This window comes from Ceratotherium simum, chromosome 1 (assembly GCF_057802395.1).
Source record: "Ceratotherium simum simum isolate JZ-2026a chromosome 1, ASM5780239v1, whole genome shotgun sequence".
Classification (NCBI taxonomy): Eukaryota; Metazoa; Chordata; class Mammalia; order Perissodactyla; family Rhinocerotidae; genus Ceratotherium; species Ceratotherium simum.
Genome location: NC_141900.1, coordinates 86,499,885 through 86,518,798, shown reverse-complemented (window position 1 = coordinate 86,518,798; position 18,914 = coordinate 86,499,885). Strand labels below are relative to the sequence as shown.

The 18,914-nt window shown below is 35.8% G+C and overlaps 1 protein-coding gene across 11 annotated transcripts in view; it reads left to right on the top strand.

The window, feature by feature from the left end:
- Positions 1–18,914, top strand: part of CEP41 (centrosomal protein 41) — a 45,564-nt gene that overhangs the window by 19,963 nt on the left and 6,687 nt on the right. For 5 of the 11 annotated variants that reach the window (XM_004418677.3, XM_087430692.1, XM_087430738.1 and 2 more), the window contains 4 exons: positions 6,761–6,808; positions 11,189–11,250; positions 12,246–12,315; positions 17,618–17,762. In XM_004418677.3, coding sequence (XP_004418734.1) covers positions 6,761–6,808; positions 11,189–11,250; positions 12,246–12,315; positions 17,618–17,762 — 325 coding nt within the window. Of the gene's footprint in view, positions 1–2,337; positions 2,446–2,571; positions 6,097–6,760; positions 6,809–11,188; positions 11,251–12,245; positions 12,316–17,617; positions 17,763–18,914 lie in introns of those variants that run through there. The other 6 variants (XM_087430700.1, XM_087430711.1, XM_087430716.1 and 3 more) reach the window with 4 other exon arrangements.

Below are 18,914 nucleotides of genomic sequence, written 5' to 3'. Positions count from 1 at the left end.
TTCTTTCAGCACTTGAAAAATATTGTGCCACTTTCTTCTGGCCCCATGATTTTTGATGAGAAATCTGCTGTTATTCGAACTCTTTTTCTCATATAGGTAAGATATCATTTTTCTCTTGCTGCTTTCAAGCTTTTTTTTTTTTTAGTTTTCAGAAGTTTAATTATGACACGTCCTGGTGTGGATTTCTTTGGGTTTGTCTTGTTTGGAGTTCACTCAGCTTCTATATAAATCTGTAGGTTTGTGTCGCTTGCCACATTTGGAAAGTTTTCAGCTGTTATATCTTTGAGTACCTTTTCAGCCCCACCCTCTTTCTCCTTTTTCTGGTACTTCGACAGCATCTCATCACAGCCCAGCAAAGATGGAAGTTGAGGCTCCCCACTTGGCTTTTGCTGGCAGGTGAGAATGGGCCACAGCTTTTCTGTGGAGTTTGGCAGGAATAAAGCAGTTACTATCTGATAGTTTTCTGTCTTGCTAGGCTGCCCTTTTCCTGGTCCTTTGACTGGAGACAGCAGGCTTTTGTTGGGGATTTTTTTTTCTATCCATTGGTATTTCTGGGTTACTGCCTTCTTTGGCTCCAAGACTAGGGTATATGAGGCAAAAAACAAACAAACAAAAACCCAGGTAGCTCAACCATCATGTCATTCTTCAGGTCCTGAGGTCCCTAACCAGTCTGCCTTTGTGTCTACACCTATCAGAGTCTTCTTATGTTTGTTTTATATATAATGTCCAGGGTTTTTTTTTTTATTGAATCTTTTTTCTAATTGATGTGTTATTTTCTTAAATTGAGATATAATTTACAAACCATAAAATTCCCCTTTAAAAGTGTACAATTCAGAGGTTGTTAGTACATTCACAAGATTGTGAAACCGTCACCACTATCTAATTGCAGAACATTTTTTTCACCCCATAAAGAAACCCGATACCTGATAGCGATCACTTCCCATTCCTTTCTTTTACCAGTTCCTGGTAATCCTAATCTACTTTCTGTATCTATGAGTTTGCCTATTCGAAACATTTCATATAAACAGAATCGTACAATATGTGGCCTTTTTCATCTGGCTTCTTTCACTAAGCATAATGTTTTCAAGGTCCATCATTGTTGTAGCATGTATCAGCACTTTGTTCCTTTTTATTGTCAAATAATATTCTATTGTATAGATATTCTATGTTTTGTTTATCCACTCATCAGTTGATGGACATTTGGGTTTTTTACATGATTTGGCCATAATGCTGCTATAAAACATTAGTGTACAAGTTTTCGTGTGAATATATGTTTTCAATTGTCTTGCTTATATTCCTAGGAATTGAATTGTTGATCATATATTAACTCTGTGTTTAATTTTTTTGAGGAAGTGCCAAACTGTTTTCCAAAGCAGCCACACCATTTTACCTTCCCACCAGCAATGTAGGAGGACTCTATTTTCTCTGCATCCTCAGCAATGCTTGTTATTGTCCATCATTTAGATTACAGTCATCTTTGTGGGTGTGAAGTAGCATCTCATTGTGGTTTTGACTTACATTTTCCTAATGACTAATGATGTTGAACACCTTTTTTTGTGCTTGTTGGCATTTGTATATCTCCTGTGGAGAAATGTCTATTCAAATCATTGGCCTATATTTTAATTGGGTTATTTTTCTTTTTATTATTCAGTAATAAGAGTTCTTTTATATACTCTGCATACTAGACCCTTATCAGAAATATGATTTGCAAATATTTTCTCTCATTTTTTGGGTTTTCCAGGGTTTTTGTTGTACTTAGCTGGTGGAATAAAGTATGTCTACCTCATCTTCCTGGAAGCAGAACTCTCCCAAACTAATTTTATTATAGCATTGGAAGGGCCAAAGTGTGCTTCATTGCTTAAAACTCAAAGTATTTTAAAGTCAGTGTGGGAGAGAAATCTTATTCTAATGTTCAATTTTTTTGTTGTTTCAAATTTAGAAATTATTCCAAAATCAATTTAAGGTTAAGATTTTAATTTTTTTTTCTATGCGTTTTTGTGACTTACCTCCCTGTGTATTCAGTACAGTGGCATATGGGTTATGTGCCAAGATACAGATCCCTTCAGCCCTCTGGGTAGCCATAGGGCCTGAGACAGTCCAAACTTCAGCGTTTTGTCCAAATGTTATCACTCATATGTGTGCCATGAGGTGAAAAGAGTGAGGAGTCCTGGTTAAGAAAAACCAAGAGTGATCTTGTAGCCCAAGAGTAAGGAGCTCCCGTCTATGGTATGTTTTTAAGCTCTGCAGTCAAAGCAGTGGAGATAGGCACAGGAACAAGTGAGCATTTCTCATTTCTAGGCTAAGTAGATGGGTCTTTAATCTTTTCTTACCAAACAGTGAGCAATTCAGAGTTATTCACAAGAAATCAAGAATTTTGTGGTATCTCCTGTCTTCACCCAAATCACCTTCCACTGAGTTCTTCAAAGACTGATGTCTTCTTCCTGGGTAAAGATTATTTTTTATTTCTATACTTCTGACTCTACTTCTTTTATAAACTCAAACACTGATGTATAGCCATGGCTAGAAATATCAGAATTATTTTGAATTTCAAATATTTCTTTTGTTCCATAGGTGCCTGAGTGTATCTTACCAGCTCCCCAGTACTGCAGACTGTGCCATGAATGGATTATGCTTCTGATGAAATCCCGATGCTGTTTTGTTCAGTCTCCACCACAGGGTTCTCGTGTATTCTCAAGCACCCTCTCTAGGTTTCTGTTCCATAGCACTGCAGACTGATTAAGGGACACTTTCCAAACACAGGGCTCTCCCTTTGTTAGTCTCCTATACTCTTTTATTGCTTGCATTATCCTCTCATTTCAATCTATATTCAATCTAATTTCAAATTTCTTTAGCTTTCTAAAATTCTGTAGACTTTCTCCAGTCAGTCTTTTCTAGCCTTATTTTTATATTTTTAAAATCACCTTATTTTTGTTATCTCCACACAAACTAGTCATTTCCTTTTTTCTTCTTTAGTCTTTACTTTTCCTGAATATTTGCTAATAGCCTTGATCTTAAGCATTCAAACTCATTGCAGACTAGGTACTCTTCATTTATTTGGTATTTAATTCTGTTTCTTATGTCAAACGATGAAATGTAGGTAAAAGCCTTTTATAAACCAGAAAGCACTCTATACTTGTATAATTTATTGAGATTAACAAAGGACCACTGAGCCTCTTTTCATGCTTTCTGCTCCTTCTGAGCCAAAAGAATTTCTCCATAGAGGAGGGAAATGTTGAAGAAAAATAAAGCAGTGGAGTTGTCTCTTAGCAACTGAGTTCGTGACTTATAAATCTTTCCCACTTCAGATTGCTGCTGCTCAAAATCACTTGCTTTTCTTATTGGTTCAGTGCAAATAATGTTGTTAATTATAGGAAAACAAAGGAAAAAATCTAATGAATGAGTCACTCAGTTCATTGATTGTGCTCTATCTTTGCATAGCACTATTAATATGGTTGAGTTGTCTCTTTCTCTTGATTCTAATTATAAAACTTTTTTAATGTATTTTTTGTTGCAACTTAAATTATAAACTAAGTAGAAGCCAAATATCACCTTATGCATTTCTAGGTTACCTAAGTCCTGAAACAATATAGGTCATATAGGTAGTACATAACATAGACTGTATATAACTCAAGTTGTTCATAGCTTAAAGAAAATCAGATGTACACAAAGTCAAACCAAATTGGGGTGTGATTATTTGCATTTTAAAATAATTCATTATGAGGATTCTTCCGATGGTAGATCTTCATAGTATGTTTCGTTTAGCAAATATTTTTGAGTGCCTCCCATGCTGGACAATGGAAGGAATAAAGATACTCTGTGTGTGTGTGTATAAATAGTCTTGAGCTTTCAGTATAATAAGGTAGATAAGGCATGTACACAAGTAAGACAGTGCAATGATAAATGCCCTGTGAGTGGTAAGCTGAGTGCTGTAGAGGTTCAGAGGAGGGAAAGGTCACTTCCTGCTGGGTGAGCTATTATGATTACGTGGACAAGGTGACATGTTAGAGAACTGAAGACTAACAGAGAGTTTGTCAAGTTTAGTAATTAAAGCAAGATTGAAGAGGGAAGTAAGATGTTGGCGCCTTCAGTGCTAGAGCAAGGAGTTTAAACTTTAGTCGGGTAGCAATGGGGAGCCAATGACTTTTTTTGTTTTTTAAATCAAAGTCTTGTCTAGGAAAATTTGTCTGGCAGTAGTGTGTAATTTCAAAAAGTTTTTTAAATGGTTCTCTGATAGTCTTTTAGGCTCCTTACTTTTGTATAAAACAAAGATGTGTTTATAAATAAGTCAATTATAGAATTGATTCGTTTCTAGTATTTTTAAAATGTAGTCAAAAAACTATTTTCAGATGAAATTAGATCCTGTAAGATAAGTTGCTCAGTTAAGATAAAAGCAGTCTATGAAGTGGGGTAAAATACTACTTTTCGTACTTCCTAAAATAATTTTTAGAGATTTTTGTGTTGATTAGTCAACCGTCCTACTGTCCCATTTCTCCAGTTGAAACAATGTAGAAATCCTCCATTTTCTTTTTTTCCACCTACTTGGATAGAATGAATGTCTGTAATGAAAAGAGCTTCTTATCGATAGCCCTTTTAGATTTGTTCTCAATTTTGCCAAATATTTGTATACCTTTGCAAAAGACTTTGTTTCCCTGCCTTCTCCTTTAGTGGGAAAAACAAACAGTGTGAGTGACAGCGGACCTCACAGGGTTGTTGTGAGGCTCTGCTGGTACAAGGATGCGGTGCTGTGTAAATACTCTGAAAATGTTGATAATTGATTGAGAAATGGATTTTAGACACTTTGTTAGTAGAAACCACTATAGATTGGAAATGCAATACTTTAATAATAAAGATTATATAATAAGGTTGGCTATTGTTTTCCATGCATAATATGCCTCAGGGAATTTACAGCATAAAACAGTTCCCACCTGCTACTGTTAAGGAAGTAGCACTTCCTACATATTTATTTACCTCACAGTGAAATCGTGATTTTAAAACAGCACAACTAGAGAAGCAATGTGTTTTTGTGAGCCGTATTAGAAACCAGGAGGTTGGGAATACTAATCTTGGTTTAGTTACTAACTTGCTCTGTCACTGGACAAGTCAGTAATCCTTTTTGTACCTCGGTCTTTTGACAAGACCGCCTGAAGCGGCCCTGGCCCAAAGAAACTGCCATGTCCACACATGCAGCTGTAGGGGACTCAGGAACAAATAACCAGGAGCTATTATGTAAAATAGTTTAAGAATAAGATTGTAGGATGCTGAACAGCACACTGTTTGCCCTGTCTTCTTCCCCCAATGCATTGCCCAGCGAGCTCCCGCCTGAGTTCAGAGGTACGGGGAGAGGGGTGTGTCTTGGAAGAATTCTTGGTTTCCACTCTGGAGATGTGGTCACATCTCAAGTCAATTCCAGCCTGAAGAACCTAGAAAAGATCATATTTCGTTCTGATCCTGGTCTTTGGTGCTAGCTGGACCTCTTCTGAGAGGTTCCCAGTGTCTCTCTTGAGAAGGCTCAGGCCTCCTGAGCAGCCTTGACTGCCGCGGTGTCTCTGAGCTCTTGGAGGGATAGTCTGGCCCGAGGGCTACACTGACTCCCGCTTTCTGGTTCTGATTTGGAGGGTGTGTGTCTTCAGATAGAAAAAATTTTTTTAAAAACTCAGTGGAATTTTATTCCATCATGAATTCATGGTAAAGATTTAATAATAACAAATGACGTAAGTTGTTTTTGGAAAATGTATTGTGGGTTTCAGAGCAGGAATTTTCGTTCTCTGCTTCTGACCTAAACATGAAGAAAAGTTCAGAATAGTCCTTGAAAACATCAGTTCATGCTATTACGTAATTGGAAGCATTTCTTTTATCTGAAGTTGAGACTGATTCTGACTAGTTCCTCTTAAAACTTAGAAGTTAGGAGCACAATTTTAGAAATGAGAAATTATTTTGAATGTTTTTCTTTTTGCTTTATCTTTTAGGTGTCAGATAGAGCTTGCTGTGTTGAATTGAATCAAATCGAAGCATTCCCAGTAAAAAATAATAGCCCCTGGCTTGAGAACTAGACTTTAGTTCATTCGGAAACCAGAAGGATTCTGGCCCAGTTTTAATGTATGAAAACTCTCCAAACCACCTTGGCTAGAGCCTAGTATTGTAGAACCAGACTATAAAACATGAGAGCTGGGGACTCTCCACAGTGGTGGGAATCTACTGTTATTTCTCAGCAAATCAAATCCATGGTGAATACTAGTGTACAGACTGTTTGGTCTAGTTCAGCCTGCAACATCAGCGTGCAGAGTGGAAGACCAAGTTCAGGAAAGAGAGGGAAACCACAAAGACTGAGCAGAGACGAAGAATTGCTTGGGTAGCCACAGCAGCACATTTTAGACGTTCAAAGACCATTGCTTCTTTCTTTCTCCTCCTCTGCATATCTTCCCCACAAAAAGATTATGGGGGGATAAAAGGAGGAGGAAAGCCTTGACTCAAAAAAAAGTTTATACAAAGTGATCATCTGTACTGCCTGGGACTTCTCAATGTTTATTGGGTATGCACCCCAGCTTAAACACATTCAACCCAAACATTTCCCTTGATTCCTCATCTTTTAATGATGCTGTATAATCCAAAAGACTGTTTACTATGTGTGGCCATTTGCGGACTGTAATTCTGTAAGAACAGGATAGGAAGGCTTTGAGAATACTTGTACTCCATTCTGTTTTCACAGTGTTACTCAATTTCTTCCATTAAAAGCGTATCTAAAATCCTTATTCTCTTTTAGGTAACAGTATGACTAAATACACTGAGAAGCTAGAAGAGATCAAAAAAAGTGAGTAACACTACTGATGGTTTGGGATAATGGAACCCTGTAGTTGTTCTACAAGTTGATTATTAACAACCCTAACCATACTCTACACCTGACACGTGGAGAGCTGTGGGAGGCAGGTGAGCCTGGTGGGTGCCTAGCAGAATGTGAGAAACACTGTCATCCTGGTCAGCTGTTAAGATTGTGGGCTTTGGGTCTAAGTTTTGCCCAACTTAGATCCCATAGGAGATGTTAATGTTGGAATGTGGAATGAGCACTAGTTAAGCTTCTAGTTTTATTGTACTGCAGTCTTCATGAACTTTTTCTGGTCTTCTTATTTCTTTATACCTGAGATAGGGGTAATACTGTCTCTCTTATTTTGTAACATTCTTTTGAGTATAAATTAGTCAGTATTCATGAAAGACTTAGAGGTGTGAGGAAGAAAGATCTTATTCTTAATGTGGTGTTTGCATTATAAATTCATTGCAGTCTGATTTCTTTTAATTAAAAATCATATTTCATGCACATCCTTTTTAAAAACTAATCTTCTGCAAGATATGCTACTAGTCATCGAGTGCATTGCCCTTGCACAAAATCATAATTTTTCAATCTGTGTCCAAAACAGATGTAAAATGTACACATCAAGGCCAGAATTAAAGAAGAATAGAAACATCTATTTTCTAGGATGGATTTGCTCATAGCTTCAGCAAGAGAACCTAATGCGAGAGGAGTATTTACCTAATGATAGTAAAGAGGTACTCATTAATAACAGTTCAGGACTTGGCTCTGGTAATATACATTTTCTGGGAAGAGAATATTACAAATCCAGAATTCACCAGAACTTTTGCTTTTACACAGCAGGCCTTTTAATTTAAATGATAATGTTTATGTCCCTATTGAATTGCTGCAGTACTGAGAAACCCCAAACAATAGATGTGGACTCAGGAACAGCTTTATGCTGACTCTCACTCACTGTGTTCAGCTAAAACGGCTAATGCTATAGACATTTGTTTTTAATGTGTAATGTCACAGTGTCCTTTTCTTTTCTTCTTATATATTTTATATTATATTCATACACTTTATATTGTAAACTATATATATTTTAAGTATGTATTAAAATTTTAAACTATGAAAAAAATCTTGTTTACTCACCTACACTTCATTGTTGTTGTCCTTAATTCATCCATATAAGCAAGATTCGGCTGGTCTGCTTCTATTTTGGTTTGTAGTCTCTTTCACCTCCTATCCATTTGTAGCTGAGTGTAGCTTGCATGTCCACACCAAAATTTGTCCCATAAAAATGTCCCATTCCTCCCAGATTGCTGAAACCCTGTTTAAAACATTTCTTAAAAGCACGATGTGATTTCTTTAACATCTAACTTTAAATGGAGCTTATCTCCCAGAAGAAATGCCTCTGGAATAGAGTCCTTGAAAATGCTTGCTTCCCTCTTTAGAAGTTGTGGGCTTCCTTTTAGTAAGACAGAAGTTTCCTCTCACCTTATTTCACACATTTGTGCTGATTCCCTGACTAGAATTACTTCAAATTCTGGTTTGGGATTGACCCTTGGAAAATCTTTCCTTCTCTTTTCCCATTTTCTGTTGTAGGTGTTCTTTTGGGTAGAAAGGGAAGAGAATATTGCCTTATTTCATGACACCCTAGACCCCTCTTCTCAGATTACCTTAGATGCCAGGTCTTTCTGTGAAATCACAAACCTTGTTCTGTTACTTCCTTTGATTTGTCTTCCACTGTGAGCCCAACTTCCCTTTGCTAATAACGTGTTTTAACAGAACCCTGAAAACAGAACTCCTTTGTAATCTGAATATTCTTTCAACTCTGCCTGGGGAAAAGAGACACTCTGTGTCTATTGATGGTTTACAAAGCCTATTCTTGGCTTCTGGTGGTTAGATGACACTGGTTGGACCCAGTGTGAAACATCCTAGATAGTCAGGTCTCTGTCCTTCCAGTAACTCGAGAGAGACAGACTTAGACTCCAGACTTACTGGAGAAGCAAAACTCGATAACATATCTGAAACTAGGATTGTTTGTCTTCATCATGGAGTTTGGGAGAAGCTACAGTAGCAGAAGTTCCATTCTTAAAGCTCTGTTCGCTCTTGCAAGGACAGACTGACGGAGCTTTCCAAGTCATCCTTTCTATAAAATTTAAAACTTACTATAAAACGTCTAGTTTGATCTTTTATCTTTGAGTAATAATGTCAGAAAGTCCCAATGACGGCTGTCCTTCTAAACCAGAACCAGGTATGTAGAATTCAGGCTCAAATACGCAGTGGGTTTTCTAGTGCTTGTGAGAGGACACTAGAAATGCCAATCGTTAGAATATAGCAGAGACTGTTTTTTGTTTAAGGTGATTTCTACTTAGTTAAAGGGGGTTTTAATGTGTACATTTTGTACTTAGAATGTGAGGAATTGGAGAATTATTTCAAACTATGCACCTATACCAAAAGAATATCAATGGACAAATGCCACAGTGCACACTACTTGAAAGCTGTTGACTGTTTTCATTGGCTGATTTATTGCCATTTTGATTTACATAAATGGCTTTTGGTGGGCAAGTTGGTGGCAATTGAGAGGAATATTGTAGTTGTTCGGTTGCACTTTTTAAAGCTTCTGCTCAGCCTATTAAGTTCTGCATCCTGACGGGTTTTAGAAGCTCCTTTGCCTCTAGGTTTGTTACCTTGTATCCAAAAGAAGCTCTTCTAAGAATTTTCTAGAAGTAATGGTTAATTATTAGCCAAATTGCTCTTTTTAAGACGATTTAGAACAGAGAAGCTTTAATTCCCTGTAGGAAAGAGTCTTGATATATTTACAAAAGGCTAGTTTTTAGGGTAATATTTCCCGACTCTGAGTTGTAAGGTGTTTGGTAAACCAAGCTAACGTTGTACTCCAAAATAGCTATCCAGTCTGTGCTGGGTTTTTGGAAAATTCATGGAAATGATTGGTAACACCAGGTAAATAGTCTTAAGTACATTTAATCCTTTCCTTTGTTGCTATGAGTCTTGGTTCAGGAGCCATTTGTCCTGTGAAGGCCATGGTAATTATCCAGCTAACCTTTAGTAATTCTGCAATAATGAGGCCATATTTAAGGAGTGATAGGCGCCAATATAAAAACCTGGAAGGAGTGAAATGGAAGGGTGGGCAGGAGTTCAATGCTGAAAACTTCAGAATCAGCAGTCATCTTCAGGAAAGTTTAAGGAAGCTAACTTTCAACATGTCTTGATGGGACAGATACTAGATAAAGTGAGATTGGCTAAATTTTTAAAAGCTATTTAATGTGATATGAAGAATTATTAACACAAGTACAGAAGTACCCCCCTTTGAGTTATATCTCAGAACTGTAAAAATAACACTGAATAAATATTGATGTTTTAGGTTGATTTTTATTTTCTTTTAATTGTTATAAAAAACACAACAAAATTTACCACCTTAATCATTTTTTTTTTTTTTAAAGATTTTATTTATTCATTTTTTTCCCCCCAAAGCCCCAGTAGACAGTTGTATGTCATAGGTTCACATCCTTCTAGTTGCTGTACGTGGGACTCGGCCTCGCGTTGGACGGAGAAGTGGTGCCTCGGGGCGTGCCCGGGATCCGAACCCGGGCCGCCAGCATCAGAGCGCGCGCACTTAACCGCTAAGCCACGGAGCTGGCCCACCTTAATCATTTTTAAGTGTGCAGTGCAGTAGTGCTAAGTTTATCCACATTGTTGTACAATAGATCTCAAGAACTTTTTCATCTTGCAAAACTGAATAGGTCGATTTTTATTAAAGTGGAGTTGAAGAGAAATTGATGCAAGAGTTTATCAAGACCAGTCGTAACTTTGTTCCTAGCATTGTACCCCAGGAAAACAAAAAGTGTTCTCCTGTGTCTCTAGCATAGTTTGTAACCTCAGGAATATAATTGTCTTCTTTTCAGGGCAGAGTTAGAATTGTAGAGTGTAAATGTCTTACCAGCTGTTTGACCTGGGGCAACTCAGCTTCTCTGGGTCTGTCCTCATTTGTAAAATACAGACGTTTATTCTCTGCTTTGTTCTGAAAAGGATTTAAAGAGGCTTACAAAAATGCATGCAATCAATATAATATGGTCAAAGCAGAGACAGCATAGTAAGAGGACATTGGTAGACTAATAATATACAGGCAAGGGGATAAAGTCAGTAGACACGAAAAGGTGGCTTATAAATTCAACATGAGGCTTTCTACCAGCCAAAGCAAAGGGGAAAAATGAAGAGATGATATAATAGCTGCCACACTTAATTTTGAGAATATCATGAGGATCAAATGAAATAACATATGTAAAGGCATATTTAAGTCGGAAAACATACCATATAACTTGATACCTCTAAGAAAGCAAAATAAACCTAGAAAAATATTTGTCCTATCCTGCTTTTCAGATTATAGATACAAAAAAGATGAGCTTTTCAAGAGACTAAAAGTTACAACTTTTGCCCAGCTGGTAAGTTTAATGATCTTCCTTTAGAGTAAAGACTGTCTAATTTGTGCTGCTTTATGCGACTATTTCTAAGTTCAGCTCTAGGTAATGTTTGCGGAGGGGTTTCTTCTGATTCTTTATATTTCACCTGTGGGAGGATTAATTGGTGCGTGGTGTGTGTGTTCATTCAAGGATGGTATGAAAGTTTTCTCTTTTCTTTGATAAGAATTTTATAAAGTAAAATATGCACTCTACTTTTAAATCATCAAGTTTGTGGTTTAGGTTTTATTTTTCCTTGTCCATTTAATTTAATATTTAGAATCTAGAATTCTGGACTCTGGATTGTTTGGACATTTTCTCTGTGTAAACCAGGGGGTCTCCCTTCTATGACTGAGCTCTGTTGCCAAGTCTTTCTGCCATGGGCTATTTTGTTACTTGGTGAAAGTCACTTTCTTCTTTTATTTGAAAATTATGAACAAAGTGTCTCTCTGCCACCCAAACAAGAGTTCCATTGATGTAACTCAAGGTGGATCTTGGGTTTATGAGCTAAGTTGTGAAAAGTGCTTTAAAAACTGTGTGTAGGTATACAACATTATCATCAATATATTCATAATTACATTTATTTCTTCATTGCATGAAGAATTGCTGATACAGTTCTATTATTGTAAGTATTGCATTTTTAAGAAATAATATGTTATGTTGGGACTAGAATATACATGGAGCGGTTTTAAACTCTTATTCATGTTTCTTGTCCTAAATTATCCTTTCGGTCTTTTAAGTTTATTGTGTAATGCTTTAAATGAATCTTTTCTTTTGGAATGATCATCCGCAATGTAATTACCACTCCCAAAGTAAGGAGACCTGAGATTTAGTCTCCAGTTGAGGACACTGACAGTTTCTTAAAACAAGAGATCTTTGATGTTTGATGTTTCCTTGTCTTTTGTAAAAGACAGAATTGCCTCTGTTTAAAGACAAACAAACATACACACGTCTACACATTTCATTCTTTTTTCTATCAGGTCATCCAAGTTGCTTCCCTATCTGATCAAACACTAGAAGTGACAGCTGAGGAGATTCAAAGGCTAGAAGGTAATGAGAATTGAGGATGTGGGGACAATAACGGATGGACCATTTGACTGAAGTGCTCACCCTGCGCTCTTGTGTTCCCAGGGACTTGACTGTTTGATGTATCTATTTGTAATTAGATTGTTACTCTCTGAGAAATGCTATCTGGTTCTTTAACTGTTAACTCATATTTCTTTAAAAAAGCCATCTGGTTTTCTGGCTCTAACATTTGTAGTTTTAAATGTTTCAGATGTGTTTAATTTAGTAATTACTTTTTTTCAACAAATATTTTTAGTCCTATATATGTATAAGTCACAGAATTAGATGCTATGAGACTACAGAGATGAATAAAACACAGCTCTGCTTACATGGAGTTACATGTATGTCTGTTGGGTGAGGAGAATGATAATAGAAACAGAAAATTATTAATATGGCTAATATGGCAGAAATTCGTAATGGAAGACTGGAAGGAAACCATCATTTGTTGAATATATGTTGCTAGGTACTTCACATGAGGTTTCTTATTTAATCTTCTCAAAAACTCTAGAAGGAAGGTATACTTTACAAATGTCTCTGGTAGCAACCAGTATCTTTGCTGTGGGAATTCCGAAGAAGGAAAGGTATTTTCCAGTTAGAAGACCAAGCTAGGATTTCTTAAAGCTTTTGAACTAGGCCTTAAAAGTGGGGGTTGAATCTCAACAGGTGCAAATTAAGGGTGAGGCTATTACAAGCTGAGGAGCAGCCTGAGCAAAGGCATAGAGAAGAAGAAACTCCCCGCGTGTTTGGGGAATCACATAATCCAGTCTCACTCGGGTCTAAGGGAGGAGTAGGTGCTGGGTAGGAGATAAGGCTAGAAAGATAGGTAGGCTCCAGATTTCCTTTCTTAAATACCAAGTCAAAAATAAAACCTCTTAGTTGCACTCTCATAAAAAGAATACAGAGTTTAGGGCTTTATTTTATCCAGAAGTACTAACAATCAATGTGTGGCTGTTTATTGAAGGGGAATGTGTTTTGTTAACATTGATGTAGGCCAGGAATTTGACTTCTGATTGCAAGACAAGTTTCACAGGAAGTCTGAACACTGGGTTTGTGCGACTCAACTGTCATTTCCCTGGGCTTGTTTTTGTTAGGGAGGATAAAGAGAATCGGAAAAAGACAGGAATTTATCTTTGACAGATGCCTCTCAGATGGCAGAGAAATAAGGGCTCTTTGTAACAGAGATAATTGAGTCTCCTCATACAAGCGCTCCCAATTTTAACCTGGTTATATAAGTACCTGGATTTGGTCCTTTAATTCATTGTTGAAATTGCAGCACCAGAACATATGGGCACATGCAATTTTCTCTTCTGAGATAAATTTGCACAGCAAAATAGGCTCTTGTAAAGTAGGACACCATAATGTGTGAGTAATATTAGTGTTTTTCTAGTGCTCTACACAGAATAATAACTCCCACAGGAAAGCCTGTAGAACAGATTGTATCTGTATGCATATTGGCTATCTTTGAAGGCATTAAAAAAAAATCTCGTTTTGTAATGTTTATTGTTTTTTCCTGACTTAAAAGTATATTTCTAGAAAATAGAAAACTGCAAAAAATATATAAAGAAGAAAATTAAAATAACTAATAATTCCTGTTAACATTTTGGTCTATTTTCCCCCTAACTCCCCACCCAAATCCATACTTTTTGTATATAATGTTGTATTATGTTGTTTTCAGTTAACGTTTTATCATGCATTATGCATGTCATTAAATAGACTTCAAAAGCTTAATTGTAAAGGTTGTGTTGTCATATAATGTCTATCCTTTGGATATACCATAATTTATTTAGTTATTCTCCTATTGTTGGGCATTACAGTTTTTCTAATTTTTCACTTGTATGAAATAATGCTGCAGTGTAAATACGTAAATGTTTGCATGGTTCTGATTATTTCCTGAAGGTAAATTGCTGCAGAGGGTCGAAGGGTGGAATCATTTTAAGACACTCAATGCTGATTCCACATTATCTCCAGAATGGTTTTTTCTGTTTGCATTCCCACCAAGTAAATGAGAAGACCTGTTTCTCCCCATCCTAGCCAATGCTGAATAATTATCATTTTTGTAAATATTTGCCAATTTGTTAGATGAAAAGCAGTATCTAATAGCTTTATTTTGAATTTCTCTGATAGTGAGGTTGAGCTTTGTATTTATTGGTCATACATATTTCTTCTTTTGAGGACATTACTTGTCCTTTCCCATTTTTTTCCTAATAGAATTTTCATTTTTTACTTATTGATTTGTAAAAGCTCTGTATAATTATGATATCTTTATACATTGGAAACCAAACAGCCTTGAAAACGAATGAGAAAAATCTCTATTTGATGATTTGGAACAATTTCCAAACTGTATTATTAAGTAAAAATAAAACAACAACAAAACAAACAGAAAACCAAGGGGTAGGGCAGTATGAATGGCATTCTCCTGGATATGTAGAAAAGGGAGGAAATAAAATGTATGCACAAGTATGTAGAAAAGGGAGGAAATAAAATGTATGCACAAGTATGTAGTTCTTTTATTTCTGGAGGGAGACCTACATGTGTGAAGGTGGTTCCCTTGGGGGAGGAGGCCTGAGGGCCTGCAGTCTGGAGAGGGAAGAAGACTTCCTTCCATATTAACAGTTTGATCTTGTTTGCATTTTTACCTTCTGCGCATGATCTTTTTTCAATTAAATAACTAGTTAAGTAAAAAGCTCTTTGTAAATAAGTATATTAACCTTTTCTCATTTGTATATGTCACAGACATTTTTCCTAATTTGTTATTCACCTTTTAATTTTCTTTATGCTTAGTTTTTGACATATATGAGGTTTGCATTTTTACATGAAATCTATTTGCCTTTCATGTTATAGGTTTTTTTTTTATTATTTTAGACACATAAAATCAAAAATAAGATAAATTATTTGCCTATATTTTCTTCTTTTAGCTTGCTTGGTTGGTTTTTTCCTACATCAATCTATCTGTTATATATTTTGGTATGTAATGTGAGGGGGTTATCTAAATTTGGTTTTTCTAGATAGTTGACAAATTATCTCAGCACCATTTATTCAATAGTTCTCCCTTTACCCACTGATTTGTGATGATACCTTTAACATATATTAGCTTTTTATATATATTCTAGAATTTGTTTCTGTGTTCGTTATTATATTCCATTGTTCTGGTTGTAGTTCTGCATTGTTTGATCATTTACCTTTTCAATATATATTAATATTTGATAAAGCAGGTTCTCCAGATTACCTCTTTATGTATATATATGTATTTTTTTCTTCTCATTTTTAAAATCCTTTCAAGCTTTTTTTAAAAAATCCCATTGGGATTAGTATTAAGGCTAAAAATTAAATTTGGAAAGGATTAACATCATTTTGCTTTTGGTCACCCAGTCAGGACTATGCAAGGTATGTCACTCCATTCTTTAATGTCTCTAAGTAAAATTTTTATAAGGCCTGTAAAAGACTTATAAGTTTTTATAGGTCCTTTACATTTCTTAGTAAGTTTATTTTCTAGGAGAGTATATTTTATATCTGCAATTGTTACTATAAATGAGATGTTTTTCATGTTATTTTCTAATTGGTATATAGGAAAAAAAATTTGTTTGTTAGTATTTATTTTTTTGTCTAACCACATATTTATTTTCCTTATTCTCATAGGATTCTCTTGAAGTTTCTAGGTATATTATATCATACTCAAATTAAATTTTAATATCCTCTTTAATAACTAGGCCTCTTCTTTCTGTTGTTTCTCTCATTATACTGGTTAGAACAGCAGATTCTCAAAGTTTTTGGTATCAATCTTCCTCCACACTCTTAAAAATTATTGAGGACCTCAAAGAGTTTTGGTTTATGTGAATTATATCTATTTAAAGTATTAAAATATTAAACTGAGTACTTAAAAAGTATTTATTTACTATTTCACTTGAAAATAATAATACTAAACCCATTACAAACATAAATAACATTTTTATGCAAAATAGCTATATTTCCAAAACAAAAAAAATGAGAATTTTTTTCATTTACTGAGAATGGCATTGTTTGACATTTTTTTGTAAATCTGGTTAATGTCTGATTTAGCAGATGGCTGATTCTCATATCTCCTGCATTCTATCTGTTGCAATATGCTCTTTGAGTTAAAGTATATGAAATCTGGCCTCACACAGACCTATAGTGGAAAAGAGAGGAATATTTTAATACCCCTTTCAGATAACTGTGGATATTTTTCTTTGATACTACACCAAAACTTAACAACTGGTAGCTTCTTAAAGGTTAGTTGTAACATGGAATCTGAAACCATATCAATGAACTTTTCATAGTGTGTTACATTAAACCCATTGGTCTGTCTTGCACTTTGAATGACTCTCTTACCCATGCATGATTTTATAATATCATTCATTGGTCATTTGGAAAATATTGGTTCACTGAGTTATGAAGATCTTCCAAATGTTGACAAATTTTATTACACGGTATCAAAAAAATCACATTTATTAATCTCACCACCTATCTTTTCAGAAGTCATTAAGTATAGGGAAGTAGTCAAGCTTCTGGTGGCAAATACAGTTTTCAAAATTCTGATTTTTGTTCAAAATTTAATCATTGCAAGAAATACCATCAGTTGTTTTCCTTGAAATGACAAGTTCACTTAGATCATTTTTTGAGAAAATGTCTGCCAAATACACAAGTCTAAGTATAGTTTTTCTTCCAAGTAAAAATGGTATTCAGGGCAAAAGCAGCAATAATCATGCTAATACTGTTCCTTGAGACAACAATGGTACTTTGGTACGTGGCAAACTTGCTGTATGTGGACTCCTCATTTCATGACACAGAATGTTAAAAAGGTGTGTACTTAGGGTGAGATTTAATAAAATTATTATTACTACTTCATCAAGGACTCTTTAAAATGTGACAGTCATATTTATTAACTGTGAGTGCATGTGTGTTGGTGAAAAATACAATGATTAGTAATAAAACTTGGTGCCTCTGCCCTGACCCTTGCTAAGGTGCTAGCAATGTTATCCACCATTTCTTTTGTTCCATCAGTGCAAATATCGACACAGTAAAAAAGATAACATCTCGGTTATGAAAATAGTTTTCACCTTGCAGATCCCCTGAAAGGGTCTTGGGGACTCCAGGGGTCCACAGACTACATTTTGAGAACGTATGCAATAGAACTTAGAGAACAGTTTAATAACAGTGATATGGTTTACTTTTCTTGACCTAATTTCAATGGAACTGCCTAACAAGTAAATACAAATTCTAAGATTAAATTTACTACTTATTTATTTATTTATTCATTTGCAAATTTTAGACAACGATTCTGCGACTTCAGACCCTGATGCTGAACTCACTGCCAGGACCAACGGGAAAGGGAGCCCCGGGGAGCAGTCACCCAGCCCTGTCCAGTTCATAAATAGCGTGGGAGCGGGCGACTCCAGTCGCTCGACTCTTCAGAGGTACTCTAATCGAATTCATGTTTCATTGCACTTTACCTTCCTGTTAATCTAGATACCAATTCCCGTGATTTAATTACCTTAGAAACAGGTCGGCAGTAATGAAGTCCCACATTTTCATCCCAGCCCTTCTATTTTCTCTTTATATAAATGCCACCTCCTGAATCTTCTCACAGCATTCTTAGTCAGTTAATGTAAGAGTATATTGATAGGAGAGCATTCATTTTCACCACTCAATTCCATTCCTCTCAGCCTTCCTATACTCGTTTGCTATTAGGACTTAGCTTTACAACTACTATCTTTTGGCTCAGAGAATATGATTCCTCCCTCCTTTTCTGTCGGCTGCAGCTTGTAATTACCCTGTCTAGAATCAGAAGAAAAACAGTGCCACACATAGTGCTCTGATATTAAGTAGATACGAAGGAGAATGAAAGCAACCCTTGGTGTCACTTCTCAAACTGCAGGTGGCTGCTCCTTCTTATTCCATAGACTGTGATGCAACATTTTCTCTCAAATATTAACTGTTGATTATAAGACAGTTCTGATTTTTGGCACATATCCATCCCTTCTACTGGCAAAACAGTTCTCCTGGAGAAACTAGTTCTACTAGAGACAGAATTGCTATCATCAGTACCACTATTATTATTTTTATAACTACTTTTGTGTAAGGAGTCTAAAATTGCATTCAAAACAAGGTAGACCAACAAGACTTTCATTGAGGCTGCAGTTTCATATGAAATAGATTTTCTTCTCCTTTGGCTCCACATAATATGCACGATAAGCATATTGTTATAATGTTTATCGGATTTAAATGCAGAATTTGACTTGCTGTGGTGGGAAAGGAACTGTTGCTACATACTAATCTGTGATTTGGCACATATAGCTTCATATTTGCCTAGGAAAGTCATTATCTTCTTATTCCAGTACAGATATTTCACTACTTGCCACGTTGTTCATAACACCTACTCTTCTTATTCCTTCAATTCATGTTTTCACCACATTTTGCCTATAATATTAATATGGTGACCAATTTTAATTTTGTGACCTTAGAAACAGAACTGTCAGTGGTGAACTCCCTCATTTTAATGCTGGTTTTTCCTCTGTCTCATATGAATGCCACCAAATCTAAAAGCCTCTTCAATCTCAACACTGTAA